This window comes from Aotus nancymaae, unplaced genomic scaffold (genome assembly GCF_030222135.1).
Source record: "Aotus nancymaae isolate 86718 unplaced genomic scaffold, 86718_ANA_hifiasm-v0.15.2.pri h1tg000034l, whole genome shotgun sequence".
Classification (NCBI taxonomy): Eukaryota; Metazoa; Chordata; class Mammalia; order Primates; family Aotidae; genus Aotus; species Aotus nancymaae.
This window is the reverse complement of record NW_026988448.1, coordinates 1,063,152-1,087,074: the sequence shown is the minus strand read 5'-3', so window position 1 is coordinate 1,087,074 and position 23,923 is coordinate 1,063,152. Positions and strand designations below refer to the sequence as shown.

Sequence of the window (23,923 nt, the reverse complement as noted above, 5' to 3'; positions counted from 1 at the left end):
TCTAGTGCCAGATTTCAAAGGGAATGCTTCCAGTTTTTGCCCGTTCAGTATGATATTGGCTGTCGGTTTGTCGTAAATAGCTTTTATTATTTTGAGATACGTTCCATCGATACCTAGTTTATTGAGGGTTTTTAGCATAAAGGGCTGTTGAATTTTGTCGAAGGCCTTCTCTGCATCAATTGAGATAATCATGTGGTTTTTGTCTTTGGTTCTGTTTATGTGGTGAATTACATTTATAGACTTGCGTATATTGAACCAGCCTTGCATCCCCGGGATGAATCCTACTTGATCATGGTGGATAAGCTTTTTGATGTGCTGTTGTAATCGGCTTGCCATTATTTTATTGAAGATTTTTGCATCTATGTTCATCATGGATATTGGCCTGTAGTTTTCTTTTCTTGTTGAGTCTCTGCCAGGTTTTGGTATTAGGATGATGTTGGTCTCATAAAATGATTTGGGAAGGATTCCCTCTTTTTGGATTATTTGGAATAGTTTCAGTAGGAATGGTATCAGTTCCTCTTTGTATGTCTGGTAGAATTCGGCTGTGAACCCATCTGGGCCTGGGCTTTTTTTGGGTGGTAGGCTCTTAATTGCTGCCTCGACTTCAGCCCTTGTTATTGGTCTATTCAGGGTTTCGACTTCTTCCTGGTTTAGGCTTGGCAGGAGGCAGCTGTCCAGGAATTTATCCATTTCCTCCAGGTTTTCTAATTTATGTGCATAGAGTTGTTTGTAATAATCTCTGATGATGGTTTGAATTTCTGTGGAATCTGTGGTGATATCCCCTTTGTCATTTTTTATTGCATCTATTTGGTTATTCTCTCTTTTCTTTTTTATTAGTCTGGCTAGTGGTCTGTCTATTTTGTTGATCTTTTCAAAAAACCAGCTCCTGGATTTATTGATTTTTTGAAGGGTTTTTCGTGTCTCTATCTCCTTCAATTCTGCTTTGATCTTAGTTATTTCTTGTCTTCTGCTAGGTTTTGAGTTTTTTTGATCTTGCTCCTCTAGCTCTTTCAATTTTGACGATAGGGTGTCAATTTTAGATCTCTCCTTTCTTCTCATGTGGGCACTTATTGCTATATATTTTCCTCTAGAGACTGCTTTAAATGTGTCCCAGAGATTCTGGTATGTGGTGTCTTCATTCTCGTTGGTTTCGAAGAACGTCTTTATTTCTGCCTTCATTTCATTGTTTATCCAGTCAACATTCAGGAGAAAGTTGTTCATTTTCCATGAGGCTGTGCGGTTCTGGGTTGGTTTCTGAATTCTGAGTTCTAACTTGATTGCACTGTGGTCTGAGAGACTGTTTGTTATGGTTTCCGTTCTTTTGCATTTGCTGAGGAGTGATTTACTTCCAATTATGTGGTCAATTTTAGAGTAGGTGTGATGTGGTGCTGAGAAGAATGTATATTCTGTGGATTTGGGGTGGAGAGTTCTGTAAATGTCTATTAGGTTTGCTTGTTCCAGGTCTGAGTTCAAGTCCTGGATATCCTTGTTAATTTTCTGTCTCGTTGATCTGTCTAATATTGACAGTGGTGTGTTGAAGTCTCCCACTATTATTGTGTGGGAGTCTAAGTCTCTTTGTAAGTCTTTAAGAACTTGCCTTATGTATCTGGGTGCTCCTGTATTAGGTGCATATATATTTAGGATCGTTAGCTCTTCTTGCTGCATTGATCCTTTTACCATTATGTAATGTCCTTCTTTGTCTCTTTTGATCTTTGTTGCTTTAAAGTCTATTTTATCAGAGATGAGAATTGCAACTCCTGCTTTTTTTTGCTCTCCATTTGCTTGGTAAATCTTCCTCCATCCCTTTATTTTGAGCCTTTGTGTATCCTTGCATGCGAGATGGGTTTCCTGGATACAGCACACTGATGGGTTTTGGCTTTTTATCCAATTTGCCAGTCTGTGTCTTTTGATTGGGGCATTTAGTCCGTTTACATTTAGGGTTAATATTGTTATGTGTGAATTCAATCCTGTCATTTTGGTGCTAGGTGGCTGTTTTGCCCTTTGGTTGATGCAGATTCTTCATTGTGTTGATGCTCTTTACCTTTTCATGTGTTTTTGGAGTGGCTGGTACTGGTTGTTCTTTTCTATGTGTAGTGCCTCCTTCAGGAGCTCATGTAGAGCTGGTCTGGTGGTGATGAACTCTCTGAGTTCTTGCTTGTTCACAAAGGATTTTATTTTTCCTTCACTTATGAAGCTTAGTTTGGCTGGATACGAAATTCTGGGTTGAAAGTTCTTTTCCTTAAGGATGTTGAATATCGGCCCCCACTCTCTTCTGGCCTGTAGGGTTTCTGCTGAGAGATCTGCAGTGAGTCTGATGGGCTTCCCTTTGTGGGTAACCCGACCTTTCTCTCTGGCTGCCCTTAGTATTTTCTCCTTCATTTCAACCCTGGTGAATCTGATGATTATGTGTCTTGGGGTTGCTCTTCTAGAGGAGTATCTTTGTGGTGTTCTCTGTATTTCCTGGACTTGAATCTCGGCCTGCCTTGTTAGGTTGGGGAAGTTTTCCTGGATAATATCCTGAAGAGTATTTTCCAGCTTGGATGCATTCTCTTCGTCACATTCAGGTACACCTATCAAACGTAGATTAGGTCTTTTCACATAGTCCCATATTTCTTGTTGACTTTGTTCATTCCTTTTTACCCTGTTTTCTCTAATCTTGCCTTCTCGTTTTATTTCATTGAGTTGATCTTCGACCTCTGATATCCTTTCTTCTGCTTGGTCAATTCGGCTGTTGAAACTTGTGCATGCTTCACGAAGTTCTCGTGTTGTGTTTTTCAGCTCCATCAATTCGCTCATATTCCTCTCTAAGTTGTCCATTCTTGTTAGCATTTCGTCAAGTCTTTTTTCAAGGTTCTTAGTTTCTTTGCATTGGGTTAGAACATGTTCTTTTAGCTCACGGAAGTTTCTTATTATCCACTTTCTGAAAGCTGATTCTGTCATTTCATCACACTCATTCTCCGTCCAGTCTTGTTCCCTTGCTGGTGGGGAGTTGTGATCCCTTGTAGGAGGAGAAGTGTTCTGGTTTTGGGTGTTTTCATCCTTTTTGCGCTGGTTTCTTCCCATCTTTGTGGATTTTTCCACCTGCTGACTTTGTAGTTGTTGTCTTTCTGCTTTTGGTAATTTTAAGTCTGCTGTGGCAGAACTCATAAACCCCCTGCTCTTCCCCCGAGGTGTTCTGTCCCAGGGAGTTACTGTTTATGATGTTCCCCTGTGCGGTTGCTGTTTTCCCTGCCCACAAGGTGGCAGCCTAGTCACACTCAGGTTGCAGAGGCTTCGCTAAGCTGCTGTGGGCTCCACCCAGCTTCCGTGTGAACTTCTGGGTGTAGTTAGAACTGCTTCCGCGATGTTGGCCCGCCCCTGTAGTGACGGAGTCTCTGTAGTGGCGGATTGCCTTGGTACAGAACAGCAGGGTGCCTATGGAGAACGCCCCTCCTCCACAGAGCTGGACCGTCCCGGTTTCAGTTGTGTTTCAGGTCTTCTTGCTGGGTAAGAGGGGACACCGTCTCATCTGATCTGCCTCCGGAGCCGCTGCGTTGGCTAAAGCCGCGGCTCTGAGATTCGTGGCGCTGGCCTGGCTCCCCGTTTCAGCTCCCCTTGCTGGCTTATAGGGCACTCAGACTCTCTCACTTTATACAGTGAGCCGTTGCCTCAGGGTGCCGGCCCAGCGGCTGCGCCGTTCAAGCCAGCGGCGCCAGCGGCGCTGGCGACCCGTGTGGCTTCTCTGCGTGTGAATCTCCTGGTCTGTGGGCAGTAAAAATCAGTCTGGAAATACGGCGTCCACTCACCCTCTGTGCTTTCTCTCGGAGCTGCATTCCCGAGTTCCTCCTAAGCGGCCATCTTCCCTCTAAGTCTTTTTTTTTTTTTTTTTTTTTTTTTTTTTTTTTTTTTTTGAGACGGAGTTTCGCTCTTGATACCCAGGCTGGAGCGCAATGGCGCGATCTCGGCTCACCGCAACCTCCGCCTCCTGGGTTCAGGCAATTCTCCTGCCTCAGCCTCCTGAGTAGCTGGGATTACAGGCACGCGCCACCGTGCCCAGCTAATTTTTTGTATTAGTAGAGACGGGGTTTCACCATGTTGACCAGGATGGTCTCGATCTCTTGACCTCGTGATCCACCCGCCTCGGCTTCCCAAAGTGCTGGGATTACAGGCTTGAGCCACCGCGCCCGGCCGAAACATTCGATTTTAAGAGACATGTTCTCCCTTCACTAACATTTGTGAAATTGTTGAACCTTAAAATATTCATTCTTTGTTTTTAAAGTAGCATGTTCTTTCTCAGTTTTATTAAATCCCAGGTGCACCCTACACATAGTCTTTAAAATCATGCCCATAAAATGAAACATGGGACCCAAGCGTTTGTTTTAAGAAAATCTCTTGGATGCTGCATCAAAATAATGAAATTTTTATTGTGGAAAAGACCCCTCTAAGATCCCGCCCAGGCATATTAACATGTAAAGTGCATGTGTCAGCCAAGAGACCAGGCTGCATATTGAGGAGAATGAGACGTTAGGTCCCACAGGGCAGCCCCCCTCCCACCAGACGGGAAACGCAGGCTGCCTGCCTTCAGCAGCCCAGGGATCAGCGGCGGGGAGCAGTAACACCAACTTTCCAGTAGGAGGCTAAAACACACGTTACAGAAACACATTTCCAAAGAAACAGAATCAGTAGGTGACGAATGGACGGATGGACAGAGAGAGACAGAGGGAGGGAGGGAGAGAGAGAGAGAGGAAGAGAGAGAGAGGGAGAGAGAGAGAGAGGAAGAGATGGGGGGAGAGAGAGAGGGAGAGAGAGACAGGGAGAAATGAAATCAATAGGTGACGATTGGGCGGACAGATGGATGTATGGATAGAGAGATGGATGAATGGATGGATTGAATTTTTTTAATGTGAATTGGCTCATGCAGTTGTGGAGGCTAAGTCCCAATATCTGCTGTCTGCAAGCTGGAGCCCCGGGGAGCTGGTATTGTTCCAGCCTGAGTCCAAAGGCCTGAGAGTGGGGAAAGAGTTGGGGGATACTGGTGTAAGTCCCAGACCGAAGGCAGGAGAAGACCAGTGTCCTAGCTTGAACAGGCATGTAGAAAGACCAAGGTTGAAGTCACCCTCCTCCGCCTTTCTGCCCTATTCAGACCTTCAACGGATTGCACTGTGCCCACCCACGTTCCCCGCTTCCTCTCTCTCATCTCATGCTTTTGGGTGACTTCCCTGATTTGAATACGAGCTTGCAGAGATAAACTATTCTTTCAAGCCCTTCTTTCCTGGCTGTGTGGCTGGCCTGGCCCTTCCAGGTGGCTTCTGCAGTTTCAGGACTGAGGGTGAGAGCACTGGGCTGTGAGAAAGGGTTGGGGACAGGATGCTGGCCCCCACCACACACTCATCCAGTGCTGGAAGCTGGCCCACCCTCCCCACGGTTTCAGGCTCATCATCCTGAAGATCTAGCGCAGCAGGATGCGCTTCCCACCTCTTGCTGGGACAGAGATGCAGCATGTTCTGGGAGCCCTGCTTTCCAGTGTGTGACCTGGGGCAGATGTTGCATTCACCAATCTTGTTTCAGGGAACTCACATCACTTTTGAAAAGCAGGAGACAGATTCCATGACTTGTTTTTGTTTTAATACATTTTAATTGTGAGAACTATTATCCACTTTCCAAAACTAAAGTTTTGAGCCTCTCAGAGTAAATTTCTTAGATGTGGTTAATGAAAAAGTAATGTTTTTCATCACTGTTATTGCTCAATTGTCAAAATAAGACTTGTGAGTCTTTTGGAAAAAGAGGATTATACTCGTACTTACAAAATTATTCTAATGATTTCTGTGACTCTAAAAATGAGTAAGGAACCGTAACAGCTCACAAGGGACCACAGGCTCTGCAGAGGGGCTTTGGAATCCAAGATTCTGAAGCACACCTGGGTGTCCTGCCAGGAACTGCAGCTGCACGCCACATGCGCCCTGTCAGATGTGACTTAGGGATGCATTGTCAGCTCCAGTTTATTGGACGTCCGAGGACAGTGGCAGTTTTGTCATAAGATATCCGTATAGCTGTTTAACTGCTTAGGATGGGAACACAGATTCAAGAAGCTTCGTAGTTAAATTATCCTGGCTGAGATTGGAGCTAAGCAAGACTTTTCCAGCAAAATAGTAGCAAGGCAGACGTATCTCAAACCAGAGATGCAAAAGACGAAAAAAAGCTGTGATGTAAACTGATGGGTCCCTGAGTTTGAAAGTGTGGCCTGCAGAGGGGGCCTACTGTTCACACAAGGAGTTCAGGAAAAACAGGAAGTATGCAGGTTAGGTATGGAGAAGCTGCTTCACACGCAGATACAGAGATAACAGAGTCACAGATGTCACCCTACCTTATATTATTGATTTTCTTTTCTTTTTCTTTTTTTTTTTTTGAGAAAGAGTCTCACACTGTCGCTGGGCTGGAGTGCAGTGGTGTGATCTTGGCTCACTGCCACCTCCGCTTCCCAGGGTCAAGCCTGCCTCAGCCTCCTGAGTAGCTGGGATTATAGGCGTGCACCACCACAGCCAGCTACTGTTTTTGTATTTTTAGTAGAGATGGGGTTTCACTATGTTGGCGAGGCTAGTCTTGAACTCCTGACCTCGTGATCTGCCTGCCTCAGCCTCCCGAAGTGCTAGTAAGGCGTGAGCCACCGTGCCTCGCCCCTAATTGATTTTCTATTACTATCACAATCATCAGTTTTATCTTCTGTCAGTTGTAAAATAGTTACAGTCACCTTCCGTGTACATGGGGGATTGGTTCCGGTTCCCCACGTGCTCCCAAATCCTCACACACTCAAGTCCTGCAGAACCCACAGAGTCAAAATGTCTGCCCTCCGTATGCCTGGGTTTCACATCCTGGGAATGCTGTATTTTTGATCCAAGTTTGGTTGAAAAAAATTCCGTCTATAAGTGGACTTGCACAGTTCAAACCCATGTTGTCCAGGGGTCAACTGTGATGAAGTAAAAGAGGATTAATGTACGATGATGTAAAAGCTCTTCTCATACTGTGTTGGGTAGTTTGGCTTCATTTTCAATTTGGCACTTTTCGGTTGTGCAGGATTTATTGTAAGAAGGTTTGCTTTGGTCTTTCCAGCTACACTGGGTTGCATCCAGACCCTGTCAGTACTGTTACCCTAGAGCACAAGGTAGAAATCTGGGGCGTTTCTCAGAGAGTTTTTGTGAAAGACAAGACACAGACGAAGGCAGAGGTGTGTGTGCAGCGCCCAGGTGCACCCGGCGTGGCTCAGGTTGCAACACGACCTCCTGGAAGGGAGGAGCGCTGGATTGCGGAGGGAAGGCCAGCAGGGCGGTGCGGGGACAGCTCTGCCTTGGTGGCCGGCACGCAGCCCAGGGACACACACAGGAAAGGCAGAAATGGACATTTGTGAACCGATTTATCTTTAAGATGTTTATATCATTCAGAGTGGACATAGACGTGGTTTTCAATATTTTGGTATCATCAGTAGTGTTTTGATATATGGCTTTGGGCATACAGTGTTTTTTGTATCTGGATTTATTTTCTTAAGATATATTACTTTCTCAAGAAGTAGTATTACTGAGAAAAATGTACTTTTAAAGGGTTCTGCTGTGGACAGACGCTTCTCAAAATGTGTCCTCTTACTTCCTTCCTCACCAGCTTTGCTTGTTGACACTTGCATTACCTTTGTTAATTATCAAGAAGCAGTACCTCCCAAATTTTAATTTACCTCTCTTTGAATACTAGTGAGTGCCCGTTGCCCCACAGGCTACTAGGTATTGAAGTTCTTTTAATTTTTTTTTTTTTTTTTTTTGAGACAGAGTCTTGCTTTGTCGCGAGGCTGGAGTGCAGTGGAGCGATCTCAGCTCACTGCAGCCTCCACCTCCTGGGTTCAAGCGATTTTCCTGCCTCAGCCTCCCGAGTAGCTGGGATTATAGGTGCAAGCCACTATGCCCGGCTAATTTTTGTATTTTTAGTAGAGACGGGGTTTCACCATGTTGGCCAGGATGGTCTCGATCTCTTGACCTCATGATCTTCATCTTGTGATCTGCCCACGTTGGCCTCCCAAAGTGCTGGGATTGCAGGCATGAGCCACCGTGCCTGGCCTAGAATTCTTTTAATTTTTAGATTGCATGTTTATATCCTTCATCTCTTTATACTTCAATGTTTTAGTGAATGATTGCTATAGCTTTTAATTTAAAACTGAAATGTTCATCTTTGTATTTACAGTAAACGTTTCTTCTAGATTTGGTTTGGCTTTTTGTGTTTTGTTTCATTTTCTTTTTCCAGTTTGATTTATTCCGATTATCTTAGGCCTAGAAAATACTTCCTCCAGAGATTTGTATCTCTGCTGAAATTACAGCAGAACTTTTAACGTATTATAATAATTTTTAATTCCTGATTGACAGTGCCAGTATCTGGGTTGTTTCTGAATCTGGTTCTGTTAATTGCTCTGTCGAGAGACAGTTGGTCCCCCTGCAAACCTCCCCTGCTTTTTGGTGTGTGTTGTAGTTTTTTGTTTGTTTGTTTGTTTTAGACAGTCTTGCTCTGTCACCCAGGCTGGAGTCCAGTGGTATAATCACGGCTCACTACAACCTCAAGCTCCCTGGCTCGAGTGACGCTTCCACCTCAGCTCCCTGAGTTGCTGGGACTACAGGCTCAAGCCACCACCCCCGACTAATTTTTTTTTTTTTTTGGTAGAGATGGCGTCTCACCAAGTTGCCTAGGCTGGTCTTGAACTCCTGGGCTGAAGTAATCCTCCTGCATCAGCTTCCCAAAGTGCTGGGGTTGTAGGTGTGAGCTGCCGCACCTGGCCTGTTGCAGTTTTTGAATGGTTGCTGGGTGTTGAATGTGGAGCATAAATGTTTATGGCAGGATAGCATGGCTCTTTTTCTGCTAATTGCTCTTTTGAGTAAGAGAAGTTGGGAATTCAGCTGCGTGCCGTTTGCTTTAATTATTAAGACTTTGATGAGAGTGGGGTTATCAGAAGTAATCTGTACGAGTCATTGTACAAATAGAAATGCAAAGATGACAGCCTTGCTAACTTCTGGGAAACTTTAAATCTCAGCATCCTTCCATGAGTCATCTTTTGCCAAACTTTTCTTTTGACTAAGGCATATGAGTGTGAAATTTAAATATGTTTTATTTAGACCATATTGCTTTGAGAGTCGTGGTTTAGCTTTGCCAAGGAAAACTGACATAAGTGTGCACCTGGAGGAAAGGTTACTTTCCTTGTTTTTACATGGGATAAAAACCTGTAATATTTGTGATCACTTATCAGCTAATTTATAAAGTCAGGAGCAAGATTACACTGTTTCCTTCTAAGTACTCTCAATTTAAACAGTCTGCTCTGTGGTGATGCTTGTACCCTGGAATACCGGGCAGGGAGTGGCCTGGCCGAGAGGGCGAGGCTGAGGAGCAGCCTCCTTCTGTCCCCTCCTTCCTGACCACCACAGGAGGCTCCTCGCCTGCATCCTGTCTTAGGAGGAGAGATTTTCTCAGTTGAGGTTTTTTTTTTTTGGAAATGGAATTTTGCTCTTGTCACCCAGGCTGGAGTGCAATGGCACGATCTCGGCTCACTGCAACCTCCGCCTCCTGGGTTCAAGTGATCCTCCTGCCTCAGCCTCCCAAGTAGCTGGGACTACAGGCGCCTGCCACCATGCCGGCTAATTTTTATATTTTTAGTAGAGATGGGGTTTCACTATGGTGGCCAGGCTGGTCTCCAACTCCTGATCCCAGGTGATCTGCCCACCTCGGCCTCCCAAATGCTGGGATTACAGGAGCGATCCACCATGCCCAGCTCATTGAGCTTTTTAAAGGTAACAGAAAGGACTGCTGAGAGTGAGTAAACCTACATCTGTAAAGAGAATTGCATGATTTACTGAAAGTATTTCTGGGAGCGAAGCGTCACGTACACACTGCAGGTCTCGTGTCCTCCTGAAGACGGCGCTTCACAGTGGCTGGAGAAGGCGGTTTCTCTCCTTTCTTCTGGGTCCCACCCGGTCTAGCATCTTCATCTGTGCTGCAGTTTGGTTGTCATTTCTGCCTCAGTCAATGTGTTTGTCTTTGTTCAAAGTTAAGTTGTTCACTACCCAGGTCTTTCTCGTCAACTAAACCGCTGCCCAACCCTGTGCTCCATGAAGAGCACCTGTGGTTTCCTTGTGGCCATGAGTGTCATCAAACACGAGAGATCTGCGAGTCCACGTGGGGGCACTGTGACCCTGCAGACCATGACAATAGATGAGAGGAAATGGCATTCAGTGGTGCCCGATGGGAGGGCATCAAGGTTCTTCCCAGCAGGGTGGAAGGCACTCCTGCCCTCAGGAGGGCTAAATACGGCAAAGGCCAACCAAGAGGAGACAGAACTAGCCGCCTCCAGCAGGGCCAGAGAATCAGGAAAAGGCACCGCCTGAACCCATCTCCGAGGGTGTGGGTTTGGAGACTTCAGCTGTTACAGCAGTTACAGAAAGGGTTGAGCTTGCATGTGAGTTGGGCAGGAAAACTCATTCTGAGTGTATATGGCTCCAGGTTTTGTGAGAGGGCAAAAGTCTTTGGTCTTTAAACAATTCTGGCTCCCCTAGAATGGTAGCCCCAAGTCACTTCAGGTTGGAAAAGGTTTCTTTAGTGGCTAGAATTAAATGTAGAGATGGCAAAATACATCAAAGTCATAGCATTAATAGACTTGCATGAAGGTAGGAATAACCTGGAATAATTATTATTTAAGGCATTTGTAATGCTTTAAGGATGTTGATATTTTAAAAGATCACATTCTAATTTGACATCTGTATTGACCTCAGCCTTGTGACTTTTTAGCTGAGGAAGGAAAATATGATTAAGTTTTTGGGCAGCATTTAAATGTTTAAGAGAACTTAAAATTCTCCTTATTTGTAAGTTTGTTTTATTCAATTTTTAATAATTAAGACTCGGGACCACCTTTTTACTTTTGTCACATAAGTATTCAAGAAAATCTAATGTAGTAAATTTAAAATGAAGCTTAACAATTTTAAAATACTTTATCAAAGTTGTAACTTTAACTCATTGCCTAAGGGATTTTAATCTGTTCATTGCGACTTGACCGGACATGAAACAAACGCTACTTTGCATGTGATTGTTAAAATTTAGATTGCTAAATGTAATGAAAGATATTAAGTAGGATTAAAGGCTTAAAGACGAAGGTTTTAAAATGTGAAGCGTTTAATAAATTGAATAATTTTATGAACATCAAAATAAACCATAAATAATTTTCCTTTGCATAAAGCCATCTTGGTGCGTTGGAAGCGCACTGTGGGGGCATCACGGCCCGCTGTTGAGTGTTGGCTGATTGCTTTCTGCTCCAGCCTCTGCGGCCTTCCTGTTGTCTTGGTGGAATTGTTTGCTGCGTTCTCTGTTGATGGAAGAGGGGCTCAAAGCCTTGGGGCGGACAGTGTCTATTCCTCTTGGGATACAGCAGGGATAGCAAACCACGGGCACGTGGCCTCTCCCTATAATCATATCGCGTCACAGCGCTTGGATCCGTACTCAAACACGGTACCATTTCCCACAGAGAAGTTTCACAAGGATGAGGGGCATGAAATGGGAGAACAACTCATTTTCTCTCAGTTCTGTTTTCTTCTAAGATTTGAAATTTTTTAATAAAACAGCTAAGCATAAATACTGAAAAGCAGCGGAGCTCCTGGCATGTGTCGCGTGGCCCCTTAACCCGTGAGGAACTGCGAGGTCGTCACTCCATCCATTTCCCTCTGTTCCTCAGAAATATGCAGTGCTGGAAACTTGGGTTTTCCTTGCTTGTCAACCAGTTAGCTGAATCTTATTTTCTTTGAAAAGAGAAAGTGAGCATTTTAGGGTTTATGGTCTCTTGTCCAGCATTTTGAGAATTTGTTTTCAGCTGGGTCTTCTACACCATTCACTTCATTTCCTACAGCCGCAAGTGTCTACGGAGCTCGGTGGCTTGAAGCACTGAGTTCAGCGACTTCAGTGTGAGCCCGTGTCTTTGCTGTCTGGGCGTGGCTGCTCATTTCCGCTCTGCCTTTCCTGTCAGCTCCTACAGATTCTTGCTCATTTTTCATGGAAGACATGTACAAGACATGGAGCAAGTATAAGAAATGTTTTGTTTCCTTCAGAAGTGATTTTCAGTACTTTTTTCCTTTGAAATCCTTTGTCGAAATGAAACTTTGCACAATCATGGGGCTTTCTGGCTAGGTGGAAGCAGCCTGGGACTCTCCTCCCGCCACTTTGTCCTTTAGCCGCTGGTTCCTGAGTGGTTGCCGTCAGACTTGGGCTTCCACGGACCCCTGTTTGAGAACCACTGGCCTCCCCAAGCCCTCTTGAGAGAGCAGCTCTCCCTGGTGGAGCTGAAGCTCCCTCTCCTGTTTGCAGTGCTGTTTCTGCAGCTCTCTCAGGTCTGTGTGTACTGATCCCGAAGCACAGATGCTGCTTTTCTGTACTGTATTCTCGGCACTGGAGCTGGTGGCACTTCCTCCCAGCTCTGCGCCTGAGGAGTGACTGGGGTGCCTGGGCTGGCCTCTCTAGGAACACCGTGGTCTGCTGCTCTGACTCCTCTTCTGTGGGGTTCCTACTTTATTCTCAGAGTTGCAACCTCCAAGTTGGTGTGGAAAGACAGGTGCAAGTCCCGGGAGCATCCTAAAAAGCAGGACTCAAAGCCCTGGGTTTTGCCGCTTCTAAGACAGGAATGAGTCGTGGGGCTGAGGGGGTTAGAAGAACTTCCAAAATTTCTTCCAGGCCAGTGCGGTTTTGTTTCAGAGCATGACACGGGTGTGGGCCACACTGTTGCTCAGTGCGTCACCTTCAGTCTTGCTTGTGGTTATTGGAAACACCTCCTGGGCTCTCGCACTACAGCATTTGTGCCTAGCGCTCCACAGGAAGTTCTCATCTTTTGCTGTTGGGGAGCATCAGGGAGCCCCCCTAGGAACTCCTGCCATGGCTTCATTTAGCCAGGGAGTCTCTGTAAGAAACCAAGTTACTTAGAGCTTGAGGAATTCTCAGTAAGTTACTTACTGGGAATTTCGCATTGGCCAGAAGGTTATACTCCTAGTCAGTGTACCTTACAGTTCCACAGCAGGCACGTGCACTGTTCTGCCCCGCACACCATCGTGAGGTGCCTTCTCTGTAGCTGCCCCAACCTGGACTCCTCACACCTGTAGGAAAGTGCTGCATTCAAATTGTGTTTCTCACGGACAAACCCAAAGTGTGTGAGACTGCCCTACATGCCAGGTGTACTGACCTACATGCCAGGTGACTGCCCTACATGCCAGGTGTACTGCCCTACATGCCAGGTGACTGACCTACATGCCAGGTGACTGACCTACATGCCAGGTGTACTGCCCTACATGCCAGGTGTACTGCCCTACATGCCAGCTGACTGACCTACATGCCAGGTGTACTGCCCTACATGCCAGGTGTACTGCCCTACATGCCAGGTGACTGCCCTACATGCCAGGTGTACTGCCCTACATGGCAGGTGACTGCCCTGCATGCCAGGTGTACTGCCGAGATACTTAGAGTACTTGCCCATCTTAACAAATGACAGAACGGTGAAATCAAATAAATATTTATGTTGTTTCTCATCACGTGATGTGGTTTAGGAGTCTGTTTGAGGCTCCCTGAGACAGTGGCTGCTCGCAGAGTCTGTGGCAGGTGCTGGAGAGCTGGCTCCTCTGCTGGCTGGGGGCTCCCCGACCAGGAGTGGGGGCTGTCAGACCACCTTGTCCTCACCACTGCCCACGTGAGCAGGGCTGCTGTCTAGCCACAAGCTCCCTTCACTGCTGTCACTCTCAGAATTGACTTGAGGAGTGTTAGGAATCAGAACCACAGCTTTGTCTAGCAGTGCTATTGTTTACATTACAAAATGTTTTATTTCTTACAGGTTTCTTTTAATGGATAATAACATACAAAACTGAGCTACTGAAGACACATTGATGATAAAAGTAAAAGTTGAACTCATAATTATCTGCCAAAAAAGGGGCTAGGAGCAGTGGCTCATGCATGTAATTCCAGCACTTTGGGAAACTGAGGCAGGAGGATCACTGAGCCCAGGAGTTTGATAGCAGTCTGGGCAATATCATGAGACCCCATTTCTACAAAAATGAAAAATCAGCTGGGTGCGGTCGCTCCGGCCTGTAGTCCCAGCTACTTGGGAGCCTGGGAGGTCAGGGATGCAGTGAGCTAGGATTGGACCACTGCACTCTAGGCTGGGCAACAGAACAAGACCCTATCTCTAAACAAAAGAATAATTTAAAAATATTACTTGGTTTACAAAACCTGTTCTTTAACATTCACTCTTTAGGAAAAGATTAATTAAAGGAAGTGAAGTGGCTTCGTGTGCGTACTCAAGCCCATCCAGCCTCTGCGTGATTTCCAAGGCTCATTGTGAAGGGAACACTCAGTCACTCCACTGTGTAAGGCGAGGGAGGGAAATGCAGATTTCTAACACCTGGGGGAGGTGGGCGGGAAATACAGATTTCTCACACCTGGGGATGGTGGGCGGGAAATACAGATTTCTCACACCTGGGGGTGGTGGGCGGGAAATACAGATTTCTCACACCTGGGGATGGTGGGCGGGAAATACAGATTTCTAACACCTGGGGGAGGTGGGCGGGAAATACAGATTTCTCACACCTGGGGGTGGTGGGCGGGAAATACAGATTTCTAACACCTGGGGGAGGTGGGCGGGGAAATACAGATTTCTAACACCTGGGGGAGGTGGGCGGGAAATACGGATTTCTCACCTGGGGGAGGTGGGTGGGAAATACAGATTTCTCACACCTTGGGGGAGGTGGGAGGGAAATTGAGATTTCTTACACCTGGGGAGATGTTTCCAAGAGCTGAGACTTCAGAGTCCCTCTGAACTATTAAATGGATAATAGATGTGGGGCAGTCTTCTGCCTTACCTGAAATAGTCTTGATTTCCTTAGATGTTTCTAATTTAGAATAATATGTAGAAGTTCGTATTAAAAGTTAGTCTTCTGATGAGTGACTAAAGTTTAATCTTGGCATAAAATTTTACTCAAAAAAATTCGGCTTTGCATTTAGGACCTTGCCTTCAGTCTCGGCAGAAGCACACACAGCAATGTTAGCAGTTTGTTCTCTGGGAAGGGAGAGCGAGCTATCTCCTGATTCTCAGTTTCTTTCCTGTCCTGGTCAGAACACATCTCCTACCTTCTAAGCAACATGGCAGGAGCAGGCTCCCAGGCCGGCAGGCTTCTGCGGCTCCGCAAGGCTTCGGGGCGGGTGTGCAGGTGAGAAGGAAGTACACGTTGACAAGCACCTGGCAGGGTCTCCCCAGCCCCAGTGATGCAGGTCCCTGGAGTGGGCACTTACCTCCCTAACACGTTCTGCACCTGTGGTTGCATGTGGGGCCCACATGGGTGTTTGCATGAGGACATGGTTGTTCATTACTTCACTCACTCACTCACTTAATCACATGTTGGTTACCTGAGGCACATCAAGGGCTAGCTGACAGAATGGGTGACAGGGTCAGAAAACTGGGCTGGGAGATGGGAGCCACAGAGTGTTCCAGTGCTAGAGGAGAGGTCAGGGCCACTCCCAGGATGGATGGGTGAGCCCAAGGTCCTAAATGAAAAGCCTAATTTTTTTGAGTAAAATTTTATGCCAAGATTAAACTTTAGTCACTCATCAGAAGACTAACTTTTAATACGAACTTCTACATATTATTCTAAATTGGAAACATCTAAGGAAATCAAGACTATTTCAGGTAAGGCAGAAGACTGCCCCACATCTATTATCCATTTAATAGTTCAGAGGGACTCTGAAGTCTCAGCTCTTGGAAACATCTCCCCAGGTGTAAGAAATTATTTCCCTCCCACCTCCCCCAGGTGTGAGAAATCTGTATTTCCCTCCCACCTCCCCCAGGTGTGAGAAATTTCTATTCCCGCCCACCTCCCCCAGGTGTGAGAAATCTGTATTTCCCTCCCACCTCCCCCAGGTGTGAGAAATCTGTATTTCCCGCCCACCTCCCCCAGGTGTGAGAAATCTCTATTTCCCTCCCACCTCCCCCAGGTGTGAGAAATTTCTATTCCCTCCCACCTCCCCCAGTTGTGAGAAATCTGTATTTCCCTCCCACCTCCCCCAGGTGTGAGAAATCTCTATTTCCCTCCCACCTCCCCCAGGTGTGAGAAATTTCTATTTCCCTCCCACCTCCCCCAGGTGTGAGAAATCTGTATTTCCCGCCCACCTCCCCCAGGTGTGAGAAATCTGTATTTCCCGCCCACCTCCCCCAGGTGTGAGAAATCTGTATTTCCCGCCCACCTCCCCCAGGTGTGAGAAATCTGTATTTCCCGCCCACCTCCCCCAGGTGTGAGAAATCTGTATTTCCCGCCCACCTCCCCCAGGTGTGAGAAATCTGTATTTCCCTCCCACCTCCCCCAGGTGTGAGAAATCTGTATTTCCCTCCCACCTCCCCCAGGTGTGAGAAATTTCTATTCCCTCCCACCTCCCCCAGGTGTGAGAAATCTGTATTTCCCTCCCACCTCCCCCAGGTGTGAGAAATCTGTATTTCCCGCCCACCTCCCCCAGGTGTGAGAAATCTGTATTTCCCGCCCACCTCCCCCAGGTGTGAGAAATTTCTATTCCCTCCCACCTCCCCCAGGTGTGAGAAATCTCTATTTCCCTCCCACCTCCCCCAGGTGTGAGAAATTTCTATTCCCGCCCACCTCCCCCAGGTGTGAGAAATCTCTATTTCCCTCCCACCTCCCCCAGGTGTGAGAAATCTGTATTTCCCGCCCACCTCCCCCAGGTGTGAGAAATCTGTATTTCCCGCCCACCTCCCCCAGGTGTGAGAAATCTGTATTTCCCGCCCACCTCCCCCAGGTGTGAGAAATCTGTATTTCCCTCCCACCTCCCCCAGGTGTGAGAAATCTGTATTTCCCTCCCACCTCCCCCAGGTGTGAGAAATTTCTATTCCCTCCCACCTCCCCCAGGTGTGAGAAATCTGTATTTCCCTCCCACCTCCCCAAGGTGTGAGAAATTTCTATTCCCTCCCACCTCCCCCAAGTGTGAGAAATCTCTATTTCCCTCCCACCTCCCCCAGGTGTGAGAAATCTGTATTTCCCTCCCACCTCCCCCAGGTGTGAGAAATTTCTATTCCCTCCCACCTCCCCCAGGTGTGAGAAATCTCTATTTCCCTCCCACCTCCCCCAGGTGTGAGAAATCTGTATTTCCCTCCCACCTCCCCCAGGTGTGAGAAATTTCTATTCCCTCCCACCTCCCCCAGGTGTGAGAAATCTGTATTTCCCTCCCACCTCCCCCAGGTGTGAGAAATTTCTATTCCCTCCCACCTCCCCCAGGTGTGAGAAATCTCTATTTCCCTCCCACCTCCCCCAGGTGTGAGAAATTTCTATTCCCTCCCACCTCCCCCAGGTGTGAGAAATCTCTATTTCCCGCCCACCTCCCCCAGGTGTGAGAAATCTCTATTTCCCTCCCACCTCCCCCAGGTGTGAGAAATTTCTATTCCCGCCCACCTCCCCCAGGTGTGAGAAATCTGTATTTCCCGCCCACCTCCCCCAGGTGTGAGAAATCTGTATTTCCTGCCCACCTCCCCCAGGTGTGAGAAATCTGTATTTCCCGCCCACCTCCCCCAGGTGTGAGAAATCTCTATTTCCCTCCCACCTCCCCCAGGTGTGAGAAATCTGTATTTCCCTCCCACCTCCCCCAGGTGTGAGAAATTTCTATTCCCTCCCACCTCCCCCAGGTGTGAGAAATCTGTATTTCCCTCCCACCTCCCCCAGGTGTGAGAAATTTCTATTCCCTCCCACCTCCCCCAGGTGTGAGAAATCTGTATTTCCCTCCCACCTCCCGCAGGTGTGAGAAATCTCTATTTCCCTCCCACCTCCCCCAGGTGTGAGAAATTTCTATTCCCTCCCACCTCCCCCAGGTGTGAGAAATCTCTATTTCCCTCCCACCTCCCCCAGGTGTGAGAAATCTGTATTTCCCTCCCACCTCCCCCAGGTGTGAGAAATTTCTATTCCCTCCCACCTCCCCCAGGTGTGAGAAATCTGTATTTCCCTCCCACCTCCCCCAGGTGTGAGAAATTTCTATTCCCTCCCACCTCCCCCAGGTGTGAGAAATCTGTATTTCCCTCCCACCTCCCCCAGGTGTGAGAAATTTCTATTCCCTCCCACCTCCCCCAGGTGTGAGAAATCTCTATTTCCCTCCCACCTCCCCCAGGTGTGAGAAATCTCTCTTTCCCACCCCCCTCTTGCGTGGGAGCCAGTGTGAGTGCTGCACTCTGTCCGGGTGCTGAGTGGTAGAGCTGCCTCCAGCTGGCTCTGTCCTCTGGGGAGCCTTGCACCTGACTCGAAGCCCAGCACGGCTCTCCCCAAATGCGGAGGGTGGTCAGCCATGGAGAGGGCAGGAAGTGGCGAGGGACGGACACAGATCCGGAGCCACAAAGCAGCGCAGCCCGCCTCAGCCTCCTGTTGCCTGCCGCTCCCTGTACCACTGTGCTGGTGAATACTGAGTGCCAGCTTGACTGGAATGAAGGGTACGAAGTATTGTCCTGGGTATGTCTGTGAGGTCAGTGGGCTCGGAAAGGAAGACCCACCCCTGGTCTGAGTGGGCACCATCTAATCAGCTGTCCCTGTGGCTAGAATAAAAGCAGGCAGAGGAACGTGGAAGGACGGGACTGGCTGAGTCATCCAGCCTCATGTTTCTCCCTTGCTGGATGCTTCCTGCACCCGAACACCAGACTCCAAGTTCTTCGGCTTCTGGACTCTTGGACCTTCACCACGGCTTGCCAGGGGCTCTCGGGCCTTCGGCCACAGACTGAAGGCTGCACTGTCCACTTCCCCACCTGAGAGGTTTTGGGACTGGGGTCTGGGGTCTGGCTCCCTTGCTCCTCAGCTCGTAGATAGACCCATGTGGGGCTTCCCCTTCTGATGGTGTGAGTCACCTCTCCTGGTAAACCCCCTCCATATATTAATCCATCGTGTGAGTCCTGTCCCTTCAGAGACCCTGACTCACGCAGCCACTGTCTTGTGAAGGCCACATCATGTCACGGATACGTTTTTTGTGCCTATGAGCTGCTCACGAAATGCAGACTTTCTTTTAAACCTCCGCCCACCCGTGCCCCGCCAGGTGTGGATTCAGAAATCACAAAACGAAGGCAGACTCTGAATTTGGAACGTGGACTTTCTTATCCTCATGAATTAGATTTTTAAATTGTAAAATTAGAAAGAAAGGGATTCTGTTTTGATTAAACTTACTTCCTAATGATGTTGAAGTGAAAGAGATGGCCGTGGCCGCGTCCCTGTGGCCAGCACCCCTACTTCTTGTCTCTAGTGAGAGCGCCGTTCCCCGTGGCCCCCCTTCATAGACATCCCCTCTGCCTCGAGTACAGCGTTTCTTTTAAGGTACACTTGACATTTTAAACTGAAGATGACTTTTGGTTTGTTACAGACACACAGATGTTAGTCCAGGCACATGTTTGGATTAGAACTCAAGTTAGGTCTGACTGGTGTGAGTTGAACACTTCAGTGTTCAGGGTCCAGCTTTGTGAAGACCCTGCTGGGGTTGTGTCCTCCCAGCAGGACTCACGCGTGCTCCAGCTGTGATTTTTTGGCTTTGTTTTGTCTTTTTCACCAACTCCATTTCCTCTGTCCCCAGCCCTGGCTGCAGTGGAGGAGCCGTGGCCAGGCAGGCAGAGGGCCTCGGGAGGACCCGGCACAGGGAGGCGGACGGAACAGAAATGGTCACTCCACGTGCAGGTTTCTCTGGGATCCGCTGTCAGCTTGACTGTTTCCTCACTCTGTGCTGCCTCTGAATTTATCATACTTTTCCTCATCTTAACCGATGATCTCTGAGTATTTTCTAAAAGCCCCAACGTGTGTCCTTTAGACCCACTTGCTCTGGGCGTTCCCCCTAGAAGTGCTCACACTCCGGACTCTGATCCAGCCCACGTGTTTCCTTCCCGGACTGTAGCCTGCTCTCCTCCTGACTTTGTCAGCTGCAACTCCCAGAGCCTGAGCCGGAGCCTTGGAGCCCTCCTGCAAGCTCATCCTCCATCTCCTTGGCCTCCCCGCCCTCTCTGTTCCTTATTTCACTTCTGCAGATTACACAGATTTTTTTTTTTTTTGACCAGTTTCTATGTCTCAAATGCTCCTGAGACCGACCTTTGTTCTGCTCCCACTGGTCTCACTGTGATGCCCACATGCCCTCCCACGTTCTCTCTCATCTCTCCTGTTCTGTGCCAGGGGACTCGTGCAGCCTGGCACGGAGGCGTAGAGGCTGGAGCTTGTCATCCTGCAGAGTCTGAGTCGTGTCTGTGCCTTCCTAGGGTCCTCTTCTGTTCTCAGAGGCTCCTGACGCAGCTCCGGGGTCCCCTTCTGTTCTCTGAAGCCTCTGACACAGCTGTGGGTGCCCTGTGCTCCCCCATATGCTGCCTTAGGGCATCCCTCAAATTGTGAAAATGTTTTCATACTCATTTAGTTGAAAATACTTTTGAAATTCTCTTTTGATTTTTGTCATTTATTTGTGGGTTATCTAAAAGTGTGCCGTTTTGCTTTCAAATATTTGAGGTCTTTCTTGAAATATTTCTTTTATTGATTTCCAATTTAACTCCATGTGGACAAAGGGAATGCTTTGCATGGCTTGAATTTATTGCCTTTGCTTTGTGATCTGTGTACACCTGAAAAGAATGTCGACTCTGCTGCTGGCGGCGGGGCATCTGCGAAGTGCGTCACGTTGGTTACGTCCCTCGAGTCTTCCGCGTCCTCGTGTGGTGTCTGTCCTTTCCAGCATTGAGGGCAGCACTGAAACCTCTGACTATACCTCTAGGCTTTCTCTTTTCCTTGTAGTTCTGTCAGTTTTTTCTTGTGTTTATTTTGAAGCTATTTTATGAGGTTAGGGTTATTATCTCTGCTTAATGAGTAGACACCTTTATTGTAATGCCATGGTGGTCTTTATTCCTGGGAATATTTTTTGCTTTGAAATATACTTTGTCCAATATTAATATAGTCACTCTGGCTTTTCTTTTTAGTAGTGTTCAGATGGCATATCTTTTTAAATTATTTTCTTAACCCTATTTGGGCCTTTACATTTGGAGTGCATTTCTTATCGGCTGTTTTTAGTTGTGTCTTCATCTTTTATCCAGTTTGACTATTTCTGCCTTTTATTGTGTGCGTTCAGACCATTCATATTTAATGTGATTATTAACCTTTGTTTAAAACTCTGTCTTGCTTATTTGTTTTCTATCTGCTCCATCTGATCTTTCTTTTCTTTTTATTTTTGTGCTTCCTTTTGGCCCCATTGGATATTTTTTGTATTTCCATTTATCATCTTTTTTCTTTTTTTGGTTTCTTAGGTGTGACTCTGTTTAGTTAATCTGAGGTTGCTTTAGGGTTTAAAGTGTAAGTCTTTAGCTGTGGCATTCTACCGTTTAGTGATATGATACCACTGACTCTCACAATAGCAAACGTCCACGTCTCCCCTTCAGGCTGTGTGCTATCACTGCCACGCATTTTACTTTTACATTTTATATATTGAAAGCCTCACACCCAAGATGATGGTGTTAGAGGTGGGACCACTGGGAGGTGATGAGGTCACAAGGGAAGAGCCTCATGAGAGGAATGATGCCCTCATAAAAGAGGCCTGAGGGCACTTGGTGGAGGTATCTCCCATGTGAGGGGCAGCGAGAAGGCACTGTCTGTGAGGAAGAGGTCCTTGCCAGACACTGCCAGCACCTTGATCTTGGACTTCCAGCCTCCAGAACGGTGAGAAAGAAATGTCTGTCATTTAGAAACCACCCAGTTGATGGCATCTTGTGATAGCAGCCTGAGTGGACGAAGACAGCATTTGATCTAAATTCCACACTGTGTCATTACTGACTTGGTTTAAACAGTTACCTCTTAAAGATACTTAAATAATAAGAAGAAAATTCTATATATTTGCCCATGTAGTTCCTCAGATTTTCTTATCTCTAAAATTAGGTATCGGGTTATATGATCTTTGTGACCCGTGAGTAGGTCTCCCATCCACAGAGCAGGTTGATATGGTGTGACACTCTGGAGGGGGCGTGTGTGTATCTGCTTGCAGTAGTATAGAATGTATAGTTTACATTTTCACATATAGTCTATGTTTTACAAATGTGCAGTATATATAAACATTAACAGTAAAGCAGTCTGATAATTATTGTGTGTACTGGATATGTAGCTGAGGATGATGGGGTAAAGTGACCAAGTTAGCGTCCCATCAACAAATGACAGGGCCAGCGTCAAGCCCATCTTTGGATTCAGAGCCACAAGGCCTTGCCTCTGGACCTGGCTCTGCCCGACAGCTTGGTGCCGTCCTGTCAGGCGCTGGCGGCCTCCCTGCGCTGGGCTTGCCTGGCTGTTACTTGGACTTTCTTGTCTGGGCCACCTGCTCACACCTTACTTCTTATTTGTAACCAAAGGCAAAACAGTTTGAGGTTATATTAGTCCATTTTACACTGCTGATAAAGACATACCTGAGACTGGGAAGAAAAGTAGATTTAATTGGACTTACAGTTCCACGTGGCTGGGGAGGCCTCACAATCATGGGGGAGGGTGAAAGGCACTTCTTACATGGCGGCAGGGAAGAGAATGGGGGAGAAGCAAAAGCAGAAATCCCTGATAAAACCAGCGGATTTTGTGAAAGTTAGTCACTATCATGAGGACAGCACAGGAAAAATAGGCCCCTGTGGTTGAGTTACCTCCCCCGGGTCTCTCCCACAACATATGGGAATTTTGGGAGATAAAATTCAAGTTGAGATTTGAGTGGGGACACGGCCAAACCATGTCAGAGGTCAATTTAAACATTTACTTGCACTGATTAGGTGCTTACTGTGTCACAGTCACTATAAGTGCTTTATGTAATCATCACAACCTTAGCAAGTGGACACCTTATTGACTTCCTATCCCAGATAAGGAAACTGAGGCTCATGAAGTTAAAGTGCCTGGACAAACCAAACAGTGGGTGAGTGGACACGCAACGCTTCACACCTCGTTGATCTGACTTCAGATTCTGTCTTCTTCAGTATGGTGCCCACCTACTCACCCACAGAGCTGTATCAGGGCAGAAGAGAGATGTGAGTTCTGCTGCCACTAGCAAGGACAAGGAAGCATCTCGAAGAAAAGCGGGGTGAGCTGTATGGAGCCTTTCGGGGCAGATTCAAGAGCAGAAGCCACGTCTTTCTTACTATGGACACTCAGGAACTGGAGGAAGGTTTCCTTCTCAGATTTTTTGACTAGAACTCAGTTCCAAATCAACATTTTCAAAAGAGTTGCTTGTTTCTATGAGTGGCAATATATATTATATTTCTATTAGTGTGGCATCAATGCTTTTTTTTTTCTTTTTTAGTCCCTGAGTGGTTTCAAATGTGTGTTTTCATGTACAATTTCTAGTTCTGAAAAGTGCGTCATTTCCAGATATTTCCTGACTGTCTCATCAATGCCCACATCTTAAATGTTAATTTAATTCCTACGGAATCTACACTACCTTCCTGTTGGAAAATGTGCTACAGATTCTAGCAAAGGCAACAGCCGAACCGTGAGTGTAAACGCCGCCACGCAGACCACAGAAGCAGCAGCTGCCATTGCCACGTTACCTACTTTACATTCACGCGATTTTCATAAGAGCCAAGAAAAATGTACTCCACATAGTATTTATCTTTCATTGCTGTGCAGAGATGAGCTGTCTAGATGATAAATAAGGGATCGGCTTCAAGATTTGTGGTTGCCAACAGAACTTCTTCAACAGAAAGAGAAGGAAACTGAACTACGAAACTGGTGGGATATTGTTATTGTGACTGTCAACCATCCAAGCCTGTCAGGCCTGTGACTTCCAAGTGCAATGCATTATGATCTACAGTGTCAAACAAAAGATTCTGAACTCGAGTCAGTCATAGCTGGTTTATTCCAGGATTCAAATGTGAGTAACTTGCCTCTCACCGACAGTAATCAAA

At 46.9% G+C, this 23,923-nt stretch overlaps 1 protein-coding gene across 1 annotated transcript in view; it reads left to right on the top strand.

Moving 5' to 3' along the window:
- Positions 1-14,395, top strand: part of WDR27 (WD repeat domain 27) — a 161,828-nt gene extending 147,433 nt beyond the window's left edge. The window contains exon 27 of the mRNA XM_064384087.1: positions 14,273-14,395. Within this exon, the coding sequence (XP_064240157.1) occupies positions 14,273-14,287 (15 nt within the window). The 3' untranslated portion in view covers positions 14,288-14,395. The remainder of the gene's footprint in view (positions 1-14,272) is intronic.
- Positions 14,396-23,923: the final 9,528 nt, after the last annotated feature.